The sequence below is a fragment of the Gambusia affinis genome, linkage group LG08, assembly GCF_019740435.1.
Source record: "Gambusia affinis linkage group LG08, SWU_Gaff_1.0, whole genome shotgun sequence".
Taxonomy (NCBI): Eukaryota; Metazoa; Chordata; class Actinopteri; order Cyprinodontiformes; family Poeciliidae; genus Gambusia; species Gambusia affinis.
Window position 1 is genome coordinate 21,188,188 of NC_057875.1, and position 19,315 is coordinate 21,207,502.

The window sequence follows — 19,315 nt, forward strand, 5'->3', positions numbered from 1 at the left end:
AATTTGGACCGAAGTGACATCGAGTGTGGCAGGATTGTTGGTGTCAAAGGCAAAAGAACACCATCTCTGAAGACATAATGCATCAAACCTGGTAGCGTATGGGCTACAGGTACGGTGAACGACACCTGGTGCCACTTTGATCGGCTCAGAACAGGACTGTGGCACAAAAACTGGACAATAATGGATTGGAAAAACACTTTCTGGTCTGATGAGTCTCAATTTGAGTCGTGAAATTCACATGCGGAGCCCTGAAAAGCATGCATGGAAGCATCCATGCATCTTGTGTCATGATGTGGGTTTGACACAAGCCACAACACAACTCCTTCAATCTGGATCAGTCTGTATTTGACCCAGACCTGGGTGAGTAATATAGCCCAAATTGTTTTTGTTTTTTTAAGAGTGGATCAGGACCTCATTTCTTGTTTTCGCAGCGTGTAGATTGCAGTCTTGCCGAAACGCCACTGAAAAATAAGCAACCAAAAGCAGCTATCCGACACCTGACAGTGAGGCAGAGTAACGTGTCCCCTGGTAAACAGCTTTGATTCCCTTAAGAAAACTGTGTTTTGGTTTGCTTGTGTGGCTCTGTGTAGGGAACAACTTTAAGGAAACTGAAAGAAGAAGGTCAAAAAAATAAATAAAAAAATGGCACAGACAGAAGGGTAAAACCGATCGTCAAAAACCCCGTTTGGAGAGCAGTACGAAAACAACAAGGAGGTCCAGAGGCTTGATATGAGGCTGAAAAGGGCAGCATGGTTCTTATTGAGATAAGAAACACACGAAGAAGGGAAAGGTCAGTACATCAGCTCCCTCTTAAATCCCTTTTGCTCCTTCATAGTGAGATATTCTAGTCAGCGATAAAAGCCATTGACTTTATGACGGCTTGTGGCACATGTGGCATTGTCTGCATCTGTGGGGCCAAATCACGTGACCTGGATGTTAATTACCTTTTTAATCTCCTCCTCCTCTTCTCCGCATGTACAATGCATTGAAAGAAATAACAATAAAATGAGGCACACAAATCTGATCAACCAAAATGACAACCATGTGACAGAGGAGATGATTCGTGGAAAATTTGACTACAAAATCTCCAATTACCCAGTCAGTGTGAGGCAATAGGCATGCAACAGTGCATGCGAAATAGCATTACATGCTAAGAAAAAAAAAAAAAAAAAAAGCTTTGTTGCTAGGAGGTAAATAACGCTACATTGTGAGCTGCCAAAGCACAAGTAGAACATCTCAGCTTATTCAGACATATATTTTAGCCTCTGGGAAACCTGGCACAGACAATAGCTGCGGCGACCGACAACCACTTGTGCTAAAAATCAAGCAACGGCACAGAAAGAGCAGAATAAGCACAGGGATATGATGGGAACATGGGTGACTTAAAAGTCTAAGTATTCCATTACCAAGACATAAAAATGATTAGTGTGCCTGTATCTGTCCATCTCCTTGGACCCTTTGCATTGTTTTGAAATTGGAAAAGTGGTGCCGAAATTATATCTGAGGCTAATCTGTGCGGGGTGGACAGGAGATCAATCAAACAGCACCTTTTCTCCCTTTCTCTCTCTAACCCCTTCACGCTCTTCGCTGCCATCAATTTTAATGGTTTCAAAAGAAAGAAATAATGGGACAAGAAGATGGATGAGAACATTTGCAACCAACTGTCTGGAGATATTGCTGAAGATGTTGTATGGAGGGGACGCATGAGTGCAAGGTTCAACAGCCTTAATCTACTGTCGAAGCCATCAAAGGAGAATGGCATACGAGTACTCAAAGAGAAGAGAAAGTGGGTCGTAGAAACAACTAGAGATGTAGAGAGAAATGGACTGTAAATGATCAGATTTTCAGATTGATTGGCCTTGACTGATGGCCGGTCAAGGAAAGCTCAAAAATACTTTTTTTTTTTTTTTAACCAATGCTCCTCCTGGTTCATTTAGAGAGAGAAAACTTAAAGTTTGTAACAGGAAGGTGGAACGGAGTAATCCAAAGCAGATCTGTTTCGTCTCTATGAGCTTTGAAACTCTCACTGAGCAGGATGGATGTGGAAATGTTGGCAGCATTTAGAAACCTCAAAGAAATGAATCTGTCAGTAAAGTCGGCCTTTCTAACAGCTAACAGCATGCTAAAGACAATTTAACACGTGGAAATCCTATTTTACGGCAATTGCTCTATCATACATATGAAATAGAAATAATAAAAGTTTTAATAAAGCCAGTTTTAAGGTGCTTTCAGTTTAAATGAGTGAAGTAAGAAAAAAACAACTCTTATTTACAGTGACAACCATTGGCTGCTTGTGTAGCATTCCCAAGAAGCTAACCAGTAGCAAGATTTCAAAGGTTTGAGATTCACATAGACGGACCATAAATAATATGCATAAATGACTTTCTCTCTATGTTTCAGTGAGTTACTTTGGTTCACTGGAGAGGCCAGTTTTACTCCTACTGTAACTGAACTGCATCAGGGTTACTTGAATGTCACCATGTTGTGACAAGATAACATGAGAAAGATAATCTGTGAAGTCAAGCTGCTCTGCCTCCTCCCTGTCGTCCCGCTTCCATCTGCAGAATTAACACTCGGTCAGAAGCATCCAATCAGAGCAACAAGGATTGTCTTGGCGTTGTCAATCATTCTCATGAACACGGTGCTCACACCCTCCCTCTTGCTCTCTGCGAGGCTACACCCACCTACCAAACTGGAGCATGGTGTGAATGTTCAGACTAACATAGCCACAGAAGACACTGGATAAACCGTTTTATTGTAACTGTAAGATGAGCAGCACATACCCGAGGTTGATTGACAGTGCCAAGACATAGGTCGTGGCGGTTTTAACAAATATTGAAAAAAAAAAAACATGTTGTATACAAAGGTTACACAGTATAGCTTCCTATACATTGAGACTGTTTTCTTCTAGAAATGATTAATTTTCCTTTGACTGACGGCTCAAATGCTGCAGCCTCTGTATGTGGCGAACCGAGCTTCTTGCTAAGGCTTGCCCAGCTTTTTTCCTTCGAGAGTCTGGTTGTTCTGATAGTTCTTCAACCTTTCATTTAGTGGACATCCATTACACACATGGTCGGTGGTGTTGCAGAGGCAGCAGCAGCCTCAAGTCAGCTGTGTCCTTCTTAGAACGTCTCCGGTCCACAAGTTTCACATCTGCTGCTAGAGCACAAAACACAGTCTCCTCCCCAATCCTAGGCCACGCTCTGGGGAATTGCCTTTCACCTCAAGGAAGAAAAAAAGAAAAGAACCCAGATCTGCTTTATTTCATGTCCACCTGCCCAGTCCTGCCAAACCTGTCACACGACTCAACGTGGCGTCAATGTACTCCGACACTAAATTACACCTCAGTTGACTCCGAGGACTGTCACAGTTGGAGATTCCTTAACCCTGCTTTCTGGTTTTATATTAAAATATTCACCAAGAATAAGTCTTGGTTTCCAGGAGAGAGATTTGTGCATGGAGTGAGACTGTGTGTGTGTGTGTGTGTGTGTGTGTGCATGTGTGTTGGTGCCTCATTCTCATTCATATGCATCAGCAAGTTATCAGGGACCGCTGTGCCTCATTGAGCCGAGAAGCTGCTTTCCATTTATTTCTCAAATGCAGTGGAAAGTGATTCTTCTTGTGCCTAATAAAACTTACCAAACTGGCCCTGCTGCTTTCACAAACTTCCACTAATAAAAAACCAAAAATATTCAGGGGGAAAACTATGAAACAAGATAATGAAATAAGGCACGTCTGTCCTCTGAAGAGCGAGGTGGGGAAATTCATTGCCCAACAAACATAAAGTGCTGCTGCTCGCTAATGTGACACAGTGGTGGTTCAAATGTTGGGTTTGACAGTCATGGCAGCTCCCCTGTGACCTTTAGTTCTACTGGAAACTGTAGCAAGAAAGACAATGCAGACTATTAATGCATTTGCATATAACAGAAATCTCACTCTCACTCCGATCTATGCTAAACTGCCACTCCTCAACATCTGCCATCCTGCTAATTAGGCTCCAAAGAGCCACACTTCACTGAGTTTTAGTGGTGCGCACAGAATGTGGACTACTCACAGGAGAAAGCCTGTGGACATTGAAGTCATAGAGTCCTATTAGAACAGAGAGGAAGCTGTCTATGGCTTAGTTTTTGGGTCCTGAGCGGCAGAAACTGTATCTGTATGGTTGACTGGAAGGGCAGTGCGATGCAACAATGAGTGTACCATTTTAAAAACCAAGATGGTACACAAAATACACATTTTTTCTCAAACATACTGTCTTTCAAAGATTGTTTTACATAAATGTGGAATTATCCAGTCTGGATTTGACTATATTCTGTTTTTTATGCTTATCTACTTCTTTAATGCTCCTGATAAAAAAAATTAAAAAAACAACTCTCAAAACATATTTTTTTTCTCCAATATTTGGTTTCATAAATAGTCTTTTTACATTTTCTGATAAATCTCTCAGAACTAAATAACTTAAAAGTCAAAAGTTGTTGGGGTGATGTGTAGAATTCATTTTTCCACCAAAATGCAATGTGTTCAGTGAAGTTACTCTGATTTAGTGGTGAGGTAAACTTCTACGTCGGTTGAGATGTCTGTTTTTTTTTATTTCATTTCCATTTTTTCAAACTCTTCTTGACCTTCTTTGTTAAGTGGATGGGTGGCATCCCCCCCAAAGAGATGGTCAAGAAGAGTTTTCTTACAGTAAGAGTTACAAGCAAAGACTGAACAGGTGTCAAGCTTAAGGGACATATAATATTCTAAGGCCATAATGATGATTTTTGCCAACTCTATCAGATGATGACAAATGCAGATAGAAACATTGTGACTACAAGGTCTTGTACCACAGGATCTTGCTGCGCGCCTCTCTGAAACAAGTGAATGAAAAAAGTTTTTCATCTCCCTGGCTATGGATGAGACGGAAACTTTCAGAAGATTACCTGGAGTGGAATCCAGCTGGGAGCAGCTTGAGCAAAGGTTGAATGTAATGCAATCAATCAAGAAGAGCAATCAGAGGAATCAAACAGAGACAGAACGAGGAAGAGTGCACCATCAGAAAGACGGACAAGTGTTAATCAGTCGTAGGTGGCAGTGAGAGAAGGGCTCTCCTAAGGTTTCTCTTTCTTCTTGACCAGGGAAGAAACCAGAGTAAATAAATATATATATATATATATATATATATATTTTTTTTTTTTTTTAAATCAGCTTCTTGAGATAGCTCTGCAAGCCAGACTAGAAACGGTGACCACATCTTTATGCAGAATACCTGCATGAACAGAGGAAACACAAAGATGTTTCCACTCTCTTCCTCAGGCCGAGGAAGAGAGTGTCGAAATAGTTTCAACATGTGGAAGGAAGAAGTACTACTCATACTAAGCTCATACTAAGCTGACACCCTGATTGCCATGAGGCTGGTCAGTCAGGGTGTCGCTGCAGCAAACTGCCTTTAGCTCATTTGCATGCATGCATTCACCAACTTCGCATAATGCCAGTAAAGTATACGTGTGTGTACATGTGGATGAGTGTCACTGTACCTGTTGAAATGAGGGACAATACCAGAAAATACACAGTGAGGGAGAAAGCTAAGCACTCTGGACAGATGATTTGAAAGAAAGAAGCATAAATTGGCAGTGGAGTGAGCAGCAAGAACAGCTTCCAATTGTCAAAACAGACATTTCCAGACGAAACCGATGCGGTGACACACTTGCACAGCTGCGGTGAATGCGCCGCTACACGAGAAATCTCTGCGTTGAATCTGTCTCTGTATCTTTCTCTGGTGTTTTTTACCCATTGTTTATAATGTTTTTCTGAACTTGTTGTGTTGTTGCCAAGAATGCACTGCTTGTTTTCTCGTCTCAGAGGACATCCACTGGCATGCGCACAGATGTACAAGTGCAAGGCTGTAAGACGAGCTGTTTATTTCACAAGATACACCATGTTACATCTTCTGTTTTAATCTCCATCCCTTCCCCATGCGGATGATATTTCACTTGTTCCTTCTGCCATTTTTAATTTCCCTTAGACTCTGCATGTTTAATGGCCTGCTATTCCCATCCTTGTCTTTATCCTCCACACTCTATAACCTTCCTGCCTTGCCTCCCACACTGGTGATCAAAAAGTAGGTGCTGATGTTGCAGCTCGTGCCTGAACAAGCTCAGTAAAATAGTGGGTGGACAGACGAGCCAGAGAGCTCTTGTCAAGAGTCGAGCGTGCCCAAGAGACCGGCCCCGCTATGCAAATACTGATTTGCTCCTCTGAACCGTGAACAAAACACATTGAGACTATCTCTTAACTAGTCAAGCAAAGAAAAGGACAAAAACCCTAAAAAGCATCAAAAAGTCACTATTTTTATGCGTTTTTTGATGGAAGGCAGCAGCTGCAGTCACTACCTACTCACTGCAACGTACTTGACGGGTTTTTTTTTTCCTTTTCTTTTTTTCCCCCAGTCATTAATGCAGAACAGAATCAACTTGACAATGCACATCAACAGAGTTTGAAAGCGTCTCAAGTTGCACATGAGCTAAAAGGTACGGGCGGATGTTAAAGCTAACGGGTTTACCTCCCCCACGTCATCTCACCCCGTCACTTCACAAGGGTAAAGAGAGACGTTTCACGTCTAATTAATGCACAGGATGGCTGCATAAAACGGCTAATGAGGCTGTGATCATAGCGGCGTGAAGGCAGACACTACCAGAGGGGAGGGGACGAGTGCTACTCCACTTGCAAGAGACCCACAGTCTCACAGTTATTAGCCTGTCATAGAAAGAGGGCTTATGGAGACACCGGAGATGGTGGCATGAATACTTGTTTAGCTACTTGAGGTTGCTTCTATCAGTGAGATGACATCCTCTGCATCCTTGGTATTGGATGGTGAACAAGTAAAAAGGGGGAAAAAATTGATTTGTTTTCATACAAGATAAATTTTGTTTGTCAAGATCGGAGGGTTTTGTGTTTGACCAGGTGGTCTTTATGTGACTGTGGACTTTAGGATCAGAGAGAAGACATCAAAGACAATTCCCATCATGGGAAATGGTAGATGAGCACAAATAGATGGACAACAGACTGGAGAAGCAACAGCAAGCAAACAGGGAGAGAGCAGACTGCATTGCTTCTTCTTGACGAAGTCAGGATCCATCTGTGTTTGTAGGGCACTGCCCACAAACATAACCATCCAAGATGAGTTTTTGAAGATGCTTTAAGAACAAAATGTACTACAACATCAAATTCTGATTTGAAGTCTTATTGAATGTAATTTAACTGGTGTACAAAGAAACCAAAACAAAAGTCTGTTTGGATTCTTAAACAGGAGTGAAAAACATCTTTGGGAAAGACATTTTATTTTAATTTATTACAAACAATCTCTAAGACATAAATGGTTACAACCCCATAAACCCAAAATAGTAGCACGCAGGTACCAACACTAATCCGTAAAAGGAAAAAAAAAAGTTGCTCTCTCAGCACAGCACATCTGGCAGGATGAATGGGCTGCACAATAGCTGCTCTCTAAGCAACTACTCATTACTCAAAACATACTCTGCTGTTGAGTAAGAACCACCTCTCCATTTTTCTACATCACTTTCATTTTCTACATTAATCCCTCTTCCCAATCTTTACCTGCATTTTTTATTTATTTTTTATTTTTTACCTGAAACACCAACCCCAGGGCTGCAGAGTAGAAGTGCTCTCGTCTCAGCATGCACCAGGAATTACATAAACCCACATGCAGAATTAATGCCAGGGTCTGCCATGCCAGCACTCACCTGTGCAATCTCATACAGCAGCTTGTAGTGTTCCTCTCGCTTCTGTAAAGTGCACAGATTGCAGCCCATTATAGTCGTCGTGGAAACGCCAGGCGCCCAAATCTCCCCGAGTAGCGGTGGCACGGACACAGTGGGGTCACCATCCACACCGGAGCTCTGGTTCTCATCAGTCACCCCTCAGCAAGCACATCTTCACGGCATCCCATTCACAGACTCACACACTCAGGCGCCAGCGGCAGCTGAGAGCGGCAGAGAGCTCCGGCTGAGTCCCACAGGAGAGCGGCTCAGATGTGGCGAGCGTCACCGCGGCTTCAGCGGACGACACAAGTAGCAGCAGCTACGTCTGCTCGTTCTCCTTGTTTTGCCCTCAGACTCAGACGATCGCACACCAGAGTTGTGACTCCCGTTCACGCAGTCACTTCCCTCCCCACTCCCCTCCACGCCCCCACTGTTTTTCCCCTCTCAGTCTCGGCGCACGTTACCACGCTGATACAAGGTTATGAATATTGAAGGAGACCGCTGGGATATTCATGAGGAAGGCGGGCGCAGGGGAGGAGTCTGAGAGAGAAGGCGGCGTTTGAAGGAGCGATGCTTCATTAATACCGAGGCACAGTGACACAATAAGCTCCTTTGTGTGAGAAGCACAGATACTACTGATTGCACTGAGGCAGCATGCTCTGGCAGAAACGCTCCTACTCCTTACTAAAGTTTGTAATGAAAAAAATTAATTATGTTGAAAAAAGGTTAGCTTGTTCAACATGCATATTTTCCAAAGTTTACATTTGCCGTCTTTAAATATTTAACTTACGACTGGGCGACATGGCTTAACCCAAATCCAATATCTCATTATTTTTTCCCCTCCTTACTTTTTTTTTTCTTAAATAGTTAAAAATGACTGGCTTTTATTTCAATCATTCCTCCTGTGAGTTTACTTGAAGTCAATGGAAATCAATAGAAGCTCTAAAACAGGCTTGCCAATTAAGACGAGAGCTCTTGGGTGGGCTCTGAACTACGGAAACCCAAGGAGTGCCTTGGAGAGAAAAACAAACAAACAAACAAACACAATTTTCTAAAAATTTATTTAAAATCAATCTATCCAAGAATGACATCATACATCTAAATAGGTTTATCATTGCTCACTCCATTGATGTTTCAAAAAGAAGGGACCAATAATGATGTTTTCAACTCAAAGATGAGTTGACATGGTGAGTATTTATAAGGTGATTTTTCAATAGGAAGATAAAAAAAGCTTCAAAGCAGCATTTGGGAAACCTATCAGACCAGGACCATATAAGAATGATAAAGTTCTCTGTGACAAGCCTAGTCTACATGTTACTCAGCATAGTAGCAAAAGACTCATTCTGACTAGAACTAGAATTCAGCAAACTAAAGATTCAGCATTCAATTAACTTGTAAATTTCTACCTAATTGAATTAAGTCGTAATTTTCTGTCACAGTTTTGATCCGCACTGTTTCTATATTGTACACATATGCCAACAGTTTTTTTTAATTTTTGGGGGGGGGGTTTTCTGAATAACTTTCCAGCAGAATGTTTTTGTTTTGGTGAGCAACACAGTGTTTGTGAAATATGACTGTAATGAGAACAGCCAGAGAACAGTTACACTATTTCTCACAGAAAAACTGGATTGCACTTCAGGAATATAGCAGTCAATATTATATATTAAAAAAAGGCATAATTTCTTGCAGTATGTAAACTATCTCTACTTTCATGACAACATGATGTAAAAAAGTAAAAAAAAACAAAAAACAAATAAAAAACTGAAATGCACTAAACACACAATTTTCTCAGACATGCTCAGAAAATATTGTACTGCTGCACTTAACATTTGATAATTGCAGTCTTTTATGCTACTTTAGAGCAATATTTTCAAAAATCATTCAATATTTTAGCACATTTAAAGAGAATAGAAGCATAAATTCTGCAATATTTTTACTTGAGAGACGTTATCTTAAAGAAATAACAACAAATACTGTTGCTTCAATCATTTCTAACAACTCCACTAGTGCTATCTGTTGTGTAAACATACTTGTTCCTCAGCCTTAAACTGTTTCTTTCTATGTTGTATAAAATGTACTGACTATTGTCAATTTTAACATGTTGTTTGGTATAAATTATTAAAACAGGTGTCTCTTGAAAACGGTACTTTGTGTCATAACTAACCTGCATTAATCAAGGTAAATGCCATGCTTCTGCAAATTACTTCAATCTAATGGAGAAACAATAGAATATTCTGGTGTAGATTTTCTCTTTGATGACAAAAATATATAGTCAATATTTAAGAAATATTTCGATATCATGTAGTTTTTACTGCAGTCCACAATTCTCTACCAACGGCAGCGCAAGTTGACGACCTGCAGCAACAAATGAGAAATAATTTGTTGCACATTTAGAACACGAGTACCACAGGTGACGTCGCTAATGGAGGAGATGGGGGTTCTTGGAGTAAATTGGCAATCAGTAAACCCGGAGAATTGAGCGGCAACACATCTACCACCGCCAGCTCTCAAACTGTGATAATTGCAAGACAATAGACCTTGGTTATTGTCTCCGCTCTGGAACCCCCTTTCATGTGCAGGAAGTCGCACTAACGAGCAATAACGGTTAACAAATTGGCCTCCCAGCCAACAGCGGCCCTCGCAGCACCCGGTACGGCTAAGAGTAGATGAGCGTTCATCAGCTGGCTACTGGGCATCCCGCCCCTAGGGAGTTTGTAATCCGATTTTCTGGGCTTTAATTTTACTCCGCTGCCTTCAGGCAAGCCAAACAGAAAGCTGCATCACCATTATTATTAATACCATCACAACCCTTCCCTCTTTACCATCCAGACTGTCGTCCCCTACCAGCCACTCCTCAACCTAACAAAGTCGTAAGAAGTGGGTTTTCTGCAGTTGCCAGGCAATCTCAAATCCATGAAGAGCTGTTCACTAAAGTGTCAATTTGACATCAAAGAGTCTTGTTGGGGGAAACCAGGGAGCTGGGGCATAATACAGCATTGGATGAACAGAGGTGCTGTTTGCTTGTGGTACAATGGACTGGGGAGAAAATGGGAATCAGGAGCAGTCTTCTGAAATTGCATATCAAGGAGTGAAGCTGTGAAGTGCTAGAGAAAAACCGGCCAGCAGAGATAGAAAATGTTAAACCAAAAAGAAAAGGGGGAAGAAGTCCTTCCTGGATAGATGCTGGACTTTTTTTTTTTTCCTCTTTTGCAGAAAACCTGCTGGTGCTGGACATTGTTCTCAAATGTACAGCATGACCTCGAAGGTTAAAATTCACATTGGTCTCCAGGACAATTGTTTTCTTCATCTATTAAGCAAGAGCGACTGAGCAGCGTCTGCCTGAAAGGCAAACTGCACCTCTTGAAGAGACATGCAGATTAAATAGGAGAATTAGGTCGGCGAACAGCTCTTCAGAGGTACTTCATCTCCATGGGATCTAACGCTGGGCAAGGTAACTCAAGACTCAACTCGTAATCTGAGGAAAAGAGTTGCACCCTGTAGCTACGTTCAGTAAAGTTACTGTGAAGGTGAAGCGGAACACAAAATTATTTTTCCCCTTGTGTGTCCCTGGAAAATTGACAAAGATGATTTAGCTCAGCAATAAATGAAACATAATAAAATGTAGAAGAAGTATTTGAATTGAGTCTGTATTTTATATTGATAGACACCAAGCCTGTCTCCTTCTTGTGTCCTTTCAACTTGCAACCCATAATTCTTTCCACCTGTCCAGATGTCATTAATCATCTGGTGTGTCCTTTAGCTGCTTGTATTGAAGCAGCCCCATAGTTTGGTCCATCAGGTCAGTTAATGGGGCTCAAATAAAGAACATTAAAGGCTTATTTGTTCATTTATTTACATACACATTGATGCTCAGAAAGATGCGTTTGAACTTGCTTTATACCTGGAAGTATCTTCAGCTAAAATCTGTGCTCTAATTTTGCAAAGTCCTGTGTTTTAAAAATGTCTAGATTTTTCTCAAATTGACTCTAGCTCCTGCTGTCTTGTCCTCCACACATGCACACATACACTCTCTAAATTAAACAAAAATCCAACTGATCACATTATTGCAAAAACACAAATTACATTTTTATTTGTTAATAATCCCAAAGGGTTAGTGTAATCCCTCAATCAACAAAGAAGTTGGATTTTGTCCAACCACACACAAGATGTGGTTTAAAAGTTAGACGATTTAATTTAGAAGAAATACAATTATTTTCATTTAGCATCGACAGAGAAAAGTTCTAAGAGAAAATAATTGTGAGCCAAGTTAGGTTTTAGTTTAACGTATTAATTATAAAGACAATTAATGTTGGAGGTCATTTTAAACGGGCCCTGCATCTTGGCGACGCTCCAAAGTGCGTTCACAGCCAGGTGCAGCCAGTAGGTGGCGTCTTAGCCTCACATCAACATCCTGTTTTGTGGCAAGAATTAGGAAAGACTATCATCCAAAATGGACGTCTTCCTATAGGGAAGGAGTCATCAACCGTTTTGCAGCTCAATGTGTCTGAGTAATAGAAAGGGCTACCAAATTGAAACACAGCTTGCTTTTACCGGTAATTATTCCACCTAACAATTAATGATCTGTCTAATTTTGGGACAGCTTCACAGGGAAACCTGGTGCCATATTGGTGACCGCACTGCTACAGGGCATGGATGAGCCAACATCAAGTTTCTATTCAAACTGAAGGTATAAAGTTTGAGCCTTAGCCACACCCACATACTTATATGAAAAACAAAACCTTTGATGACTTTTAATCACCAGGCCTCAGGGATATAATGATTGGCTTTCAATTCGATTAGTTTGAACCGCTAGGAGTAATTTGTTCAAATGTAGCACATACATCTTTTGCAAACTGGTTTGTTTAATCGTAAATGGCTGATTTTCTGCGAGTTTTGGAACATGGCTCATGCAAAGAGTCACTGTTGGAGGTCTAGAAAAGTTAGACAGATGTAGGCCAGATTTTGCAGGTCACAAGCTGATTGTTTGAATTCTCCTATGGGGTTGCAGTAGATTTACTTTTCATCCCTCACAAAAAGCTGGCATAGATATACTGTATGAAGAGCAACATTTTCTATCTTAGTGAGATATGGCCATTCACTCCAGTAAAACATCAACATTTTCAACACCACGCGTCGCAAATCTACTTGTTATGTGACATGGTTTTGAAGTTGACACAGTCATTTTGATATGCCCATTTTTACTGTCCTTTCAATATTAACATTTTCACGCGGTGTTAAGTCCCTAAAGCCAAATGTACTGTACCCAATCGCAAGTCCCCATCAAACGTCAAGTAATTCATCAGGAGAAGTTTAATGATTGCTTGAGTCTCAACCGGTCTTTGCGGTGCCTTTCGGTGCTTGGGCCTAATCAATGCCTCTGGCAGAAACGGAACAAACGGGAGCATCGCAAGTTAGTGGACGCTTTAGTATATATTATGTTAATCTTGTAAACAAGTAGGAAATCATGCCAATAAAGTCAGAGATTTAATAAGAGACTGTTACTACCGTGTTTATTTTTCTGCGGGGATGACTCAGAATGATCCCACAGTGTTTAAAACATAAACAAGTTTATTAGACCTGCTCTGACACAACTTGACACACAGGGTGGGTGGAAATCTCTTTGCTCATAGCACTGAAGACTTGAAATCCTATTCAGCCGAACGAGCAGCCGTGACGATATGAGAGGCAGGGATGGTGGTGCGGGTTGGGGGTTTGTTATTTGATGCGGTGGCTCAGATCTGATCTCATCCTGCCACTATAAAGCAAACTCATCTCCCATGTAACAGTGCAACCTGATTTTGGGAGTAATTAAATGGGGTCCTTTTATGAATCAATCACTGGGGGAGCCAGGCTCTCTCATGACAACGCCGACAGGAATCGGTCCAGCATGAAAACACAGGTGCACAGGTGGGCACTTCAAAGCACAGCGCAACCCGAGAGTGGGAAGCCAGCTAAAAGATCTTCCTCAGTGACAGTGAATTATTGAGGAGATGTGAATCTTTAATTCATGTGGGAACATGAACAGGACTAAAAATAGAACGGTGTAGCTTACGCAGCATGATGACACGTGTAACGATGGCTTTAAGTGAATTAGTGAATTGATAAACTATACTCTGAATCTTCAACCCCCTTCCTCAGATTCAGTCTCACAAGCACCGACTGCAAAAACCTATTTTGTTGATGCATTTCTGAAAACAGCAGACACTTTGATCTTTTTTTAAACTTTCGGTTCAGTTAAGATGGCGTAATGTTTGCATCAGAACATTAGAAGCTTTTTTTGTGGTACCAAGAAGCTAAATACTTTAACTGACTGTATAAGAAAATTGAAAAATAACTAAAAACTGACAACATATTGTCCTGTGAGGACAAACTCTTTGCACTTTTAACAACACAGAAGATAGATGAGTGTTTAATTTTTTATTTGGAAAATACATGTTTGACATAAACCAAATATAATATCCCAGGAGCAAAAACTCAAGCAAACTGTGCAGCATGGAGGTGGAAGTGCCGCGGTTTGCAGTGCTTTGCTGGCCAGAACATGGCAACGTTTCACAGCTAATATGATGTTTTTCTTCTTTTTATTTTGTGAAATGCATTGTTACGATTATGCCAACCACTTCCTCTAAGTGTACAAACAGTTACCTTTTAGCCTCTTCTGTCTGAACTATAATGTCACAGAAGTGCTGGTCATTTTGTTTGGCTTCATGTTTTTCTTAAAGAGCAAAGGTCTCCTCTTTGTAAGCATCCCATAAACATGAAACTTGTTTAGTCTCTTTCTGATTGTCATAGCGTTTTATGGTTTTCGGACGTTTAGCATCTTGACATCTCCTTTCGGAGTGAACTTGCATGGATGGTCAGAGCTGGACATTTTGTTTCGTTTTAAATGCTCCCGACTATTAACCATACAGTGGAGTGGCTGATTTCAAATCCTCCTGACATCTCCTTAAGTCTCTTTCCAGACTTATAAGCTTCTACTGGCTTCTTTCTGAAGTCTTCAGACCGCAGCTCTTATATTCTTACCATGGTGTTTACACACTTTTATAGTCAAGAGCACACCCAACTTTATAGCTGAGCTTAAAGGGCAAACCGCCTATAAAATGCATAGTAAAGATGTTATAATCTTGCCCAACTGAGCTGAATTCTCTCTCAACTTTGTAGTTATATTTGTGCTTTTCAGTATAATACCACACATTTGTCCAAATCTGTTACAAAAAAATACACAAATGTTCACCATGTTTTTTTGTTGTGTTATTAAATGAAAGTAATGGTATGTCACAATTTTTGACCCACTGAATTACAAAAATTTTTTTTTTTCCTATGAAAATACTAAAGATATTATCACCCGCTATGTAAAATGCAATTTCCATCAAGTGACACTGTGTGCCACCATCTTCTTTGACAACTCAGCCATTCAATTTTCTCCAAGATATCAGAGGTAATTCATGTGGGAACCAGGCGTTGCATGTAGCTGTTGGGGGGAAAAAAAATTTAAAATGTTTCATCACTTTTAACATGTGTAGAAGCGATGACCTTTTCAAGGTGGGAAACATGCAACTCGATGCATTAGGCTGAAGCAGAGGAGAATGACGGGGGAAGCTCTGGGTGAAAGACAAGCGCTCGCACTACTTTCTCTGCTGGATGCACCTGTCTGTCTTCCAATGCACTCAACCCCAGCAGGCAGCACACTGTGCAGCCCACACCGACAGCTGCCATGAAAACATTCACCAGAACCTAAAGCTGTGACCCTAACAGCACCCGAGAGGCAACACAGCCTCAGGATATCCTGTGCAGCTGTGGCACCTGCCTCCATACAATTCAAGGGGAAAAAGGGGCGAAATGTTGGTAATTGTTACATTTGCCTTTTGCCCTGTGATGGATAGTCTTTTTAGATAGATTAGACGAAAAACAAAAAAATATATATGTATATATACTTGCTAAACTTCTCAGGCATCAGCTGACCTGACTGACATGAATGTGGTGGTTTTGTATAAATAAGATCACTTGTACTTAAAATGAATTAAATAAACAAATGAATAGAGGTTTAATTTGAATGCTTAAATAACGAAATAAAGTCGATTTATGCTGAAATTAAATCACACATAAATGGACCTTATTAATAATAACCTAGTTCAGTTATATCTGAAGGTCACTCAGCTGTGCAGGATTTTATTTGGGAGCTTCAGAGTAAAGAAGGCTGAATTTATTTGCACACCACACTTGTCAGATTTTTATCTTTAGCAAAAAAAAAAAAAAAAAAACGAAGAAGAAGTAATGAAAGTAATTTTCCCTCCCACGTCATAATATTTAATATTTTGTGCTGGACTATCACAAAGAGTCCAAATAAAAAATAAATAAATAAAAATACAGTGATGCTTGGAAAAGTGTATATAAAGTGTATATATATATATATATATATATATATACATATATATATATATATATATATATATATATATATATATATATATATATATATATATATATATATATTTTTTTTTTTTTTTTCTACTTTGTAATCACGCTCTGCTTAACAATTACTGTGTTTTTGAAATGTTGGAGTTTTAATACGATTTTCTCCAGTAAACACTATCTCTTTATAATGTATAAGGATCAAACATTGTTGTTCGGTCATAATGCTTGTTGTGAATTAAAACATTCAGCTATCTCTGAACTGCTTTCAGTCCAGTCAGCTCTGATCTACTTGACTTCATCAAAGACAAAAAGGTTAAGATGTTAATAACCCTAAATTTGTGAATCATTGTATAATCTTAGAGAGCTCAAGCAAAAGGTGTAACAGCTGACATTTCAGTCAAAATGATTTAATTCAATGCCTGTAAGCTAAAGGTAGTTTTGCTTACACTTAAGTTGCTATCGTGACTTTTGTTTTATGTTTAGAAGAAACTTTAGAATTTTTTTTTTGCTTGGATAGGACCAACGTGTGCAACAAATGAGACTGTTTTAAAGAACAATAATCCTGTAATTATTACAAAATTGAGATTCAACATTTGCATAAATTAAAAATTTACCAAAAAAGATTAAGTCTACCTCATCCCTAACTCATGGTGCTTGTTTAAATTGTGGTTTTGACATCGTAGCGTCTCTTGCGTGTGGACAAGTTCTTGCTTACAGAGCTATAATAGTGACTTAAACACGTAGAAAGATCAACTTTTATGCTTTAAACAGAAGATATTGTTATCGCTATACGTTGTTCCAGCTTCACAGGACCATTTTCTTAGATGTGTGATTATTGAAATGGACAAAGGAAAAAAAAATGTTACCAAGCTGCAAATTAGTTATTTTAAGAAGAAATAAATCTTGACTGCAGCATTTACCGTCTGATCAGAGTTAAACCCAGACGAACTCCTACAGCAACACCAACAAAGTATGAGGCAAACATGATCTGAAGCTTCACAAAAAAATTATGTATTTTTAACAAAGAGCTTTAATCCAAGTATAGCAATAAATAACACGGTTAAAGACAGTTCAGACAGAAATTGACTTTAAAAGCATAACAAATAATTTGGGTTTGCTTTAGTGCAGCAGCAGGCCTCTGTCTGGGCCTTTCCTGTACTCTATAATTTGTGCTGTGGTGTGTTCTCATCCCGCCTCCCCAAGAACCTAAGCTCACCTGGTGCGTGCATAAACACACCTTTGTTTCCGATATGATAGTCTTTTCGTCCTTTTCTGTTTTGTTTTTTTTGTGTTTTTTTTTCCCCACTCCGTCCCATCTTTTCCTGTGAGAGGTGGGATAAAGTCATCAGTGTGTCTCGAGGATCAGCTCAAAAACCTTCTCCTACGCTGCAGTGTTCCAGGAACAGCATGGACACGGATCCAGCGGTAATAACAGACCTGCAGATGGATAACGCGCTTATTTTTCGGCGCACAGATTAGTCGGGAATTATGATGATACCCAGGGGGCAGGAATCTTATTTTCTGTGCTCCTGATAAGAAAACAAGAGCAGACTGCAACCAAATGGGAAGAGAGGAAGAGGGAGATGTGTGTGATTTAGCATGCTGTGCAGCATGCTGGTGTGTTGGCACGTCGCTTTAGGGATGCTGCATATGATGGCGCCTGATGGGTAATGTTTTAGCGTTAGCAGCAAACAAATTACATTTCTTGTAGCTCCCGTTCGATATTAAAGAAACATTTTTATATACATCTGGATAAATGAAATGTGTTTATATTCACATCACACAATGATGTGTGGTTGAAACATTCATAACAAACTAAGATTACTCTTTTCCTAAAGAGCTAGAGAAACACAAACGTATAATTTGCTATATTTCTTATATAATCGTTTCTTCTTCATGAGCTGAAAATGCATTCCAAGGCTTAGAAATGATTTCTACTTTATCAAACCTACAGATCAAACATGTGAGGTAAACATCGTTGAATTCCCCTCTCATTTTGTTTGCTAAAGATAATGTGGTTTATATTTGAGGAGTGTTTGATCTAAAGGCTGTCACGCTCTTTGAGTTTTCATTTAGATCAGCGTGATTTGTGCTTACTTCTATTTTGGTGGCAGCGTCGTGTTTTCTTTGTCTGTTCTCTGGTTTGTTCTGAGAATTCAGCAGAAATTCAACCCCGGTTTTCCAGCAGCATTCAGAAACGCTGTAAGAAAAAATAAAAAAAAGGCAGATGGCCTTTTATCTCTGCTTGAAATCAAACAGACATAACAAGGCTGAATTTGTTAGGATTAATAAAGTTATTTCTTTTGATAAAATACCAGACAAACTACAGCCGTTTGGGGAAATATCTTTTAAAAGCGAGTTTATGTTCAGTGCATATGCTTTTCAAGTTAGAGAAAAGAATAAAGAGTATGGAAATTTCCACACATCATAATGTTCAGGAGTGAGTTCTGTTGTGTGCCCCAGAGATTAATGTGTTTTGTCTTGAAATATATGTATCAACATCATATTAAAGGCAAAATACCTCGTTAAGATGCAGGTAGAAGCTGGTAGGAAAGTCTCATTTTTCATAGAAACAGAGGTGTGAGTCCTACACCAGCGTGGCCTAAATGGAGGAAACGGCTTTCACTGCAAAACCAACATTAAAAACCCATATTTTAGTTTGCAAAGGAACTAGGAGAAAACTAGATGATTTTTTTTTTGAGAAATGCCCCTTGGTTTGATGGCTACAACCAAAGTGTAAGGATTGTGATTATATTTTGGAAAAGAGAGAATGTTGAAAGCCACTGTACTTCGCTGCTTCGGCAACTCAACTGTACAAAACAAAACAAAACAAAACAAAACAAAACAAAACAAAACAAAACAAAACAAAACAAAACAAAACAAAACAAAACAAAACAAAACAAAACAAAACAAAACAAAACACATGAGACGAGTCTTTTGCAGATTACCACAAGTCCTGTAAGGTGTTAGTATAACAGTTAGTTAGATGTTTTCAAGCTTTTATGTCTATTACTTATGAATATTTTCTACTTAAATCTAATAGAAACATTTTAGATTAGAACTTTTACAAACAATTTTGAATAGGTATGTGGGCTTATTGAGAAATATATTGATTACCTGTTTAAGGTTATTACTTTCAAAAG

The 19,315-nt window shown here is 39.6% G+C and overlaps 1 protein-coding gene across 3 annotated transcripts in view; it reads right to left on the minus strand.

Moving 5' to 3' along the window:
- The window catches only part of LOC122835259 (PDZ domain-containing RING finger protein 4-like), a 133,042-nt gene that overhangs the window by 58,943 nt on the left and 54,784 nt on the right, over positions 1-19,315 (minus strand). The window contains exons 1-2 of one of the 3 annotated variants that reach the window (XM_044124149.1): positions 18,694-18,833; positions 18,270-18,372 (exon numbers count right to left, since the gene is read on the minus strand). The exons of 1 other annotated variant lie outside the window; for it this stretch is intronic. In XM_044124149.1, the coding sequence (XP_043980084.1) occupies positions 18,270-18,372; positions 18,694-18,740 (150 nt within the window). In that variant the 5' untranslated portion in view covers positions 18,741-18,833. Of the gene's footprint in view, positions 1-7,742; positions 8,136-18,269; positions 18,373-18,693; positions 18,834-19,315 lie in introns of those variants that run through there. One more of the 3 variants, XM_044124150.1, reaches the window with a different exon arrangement.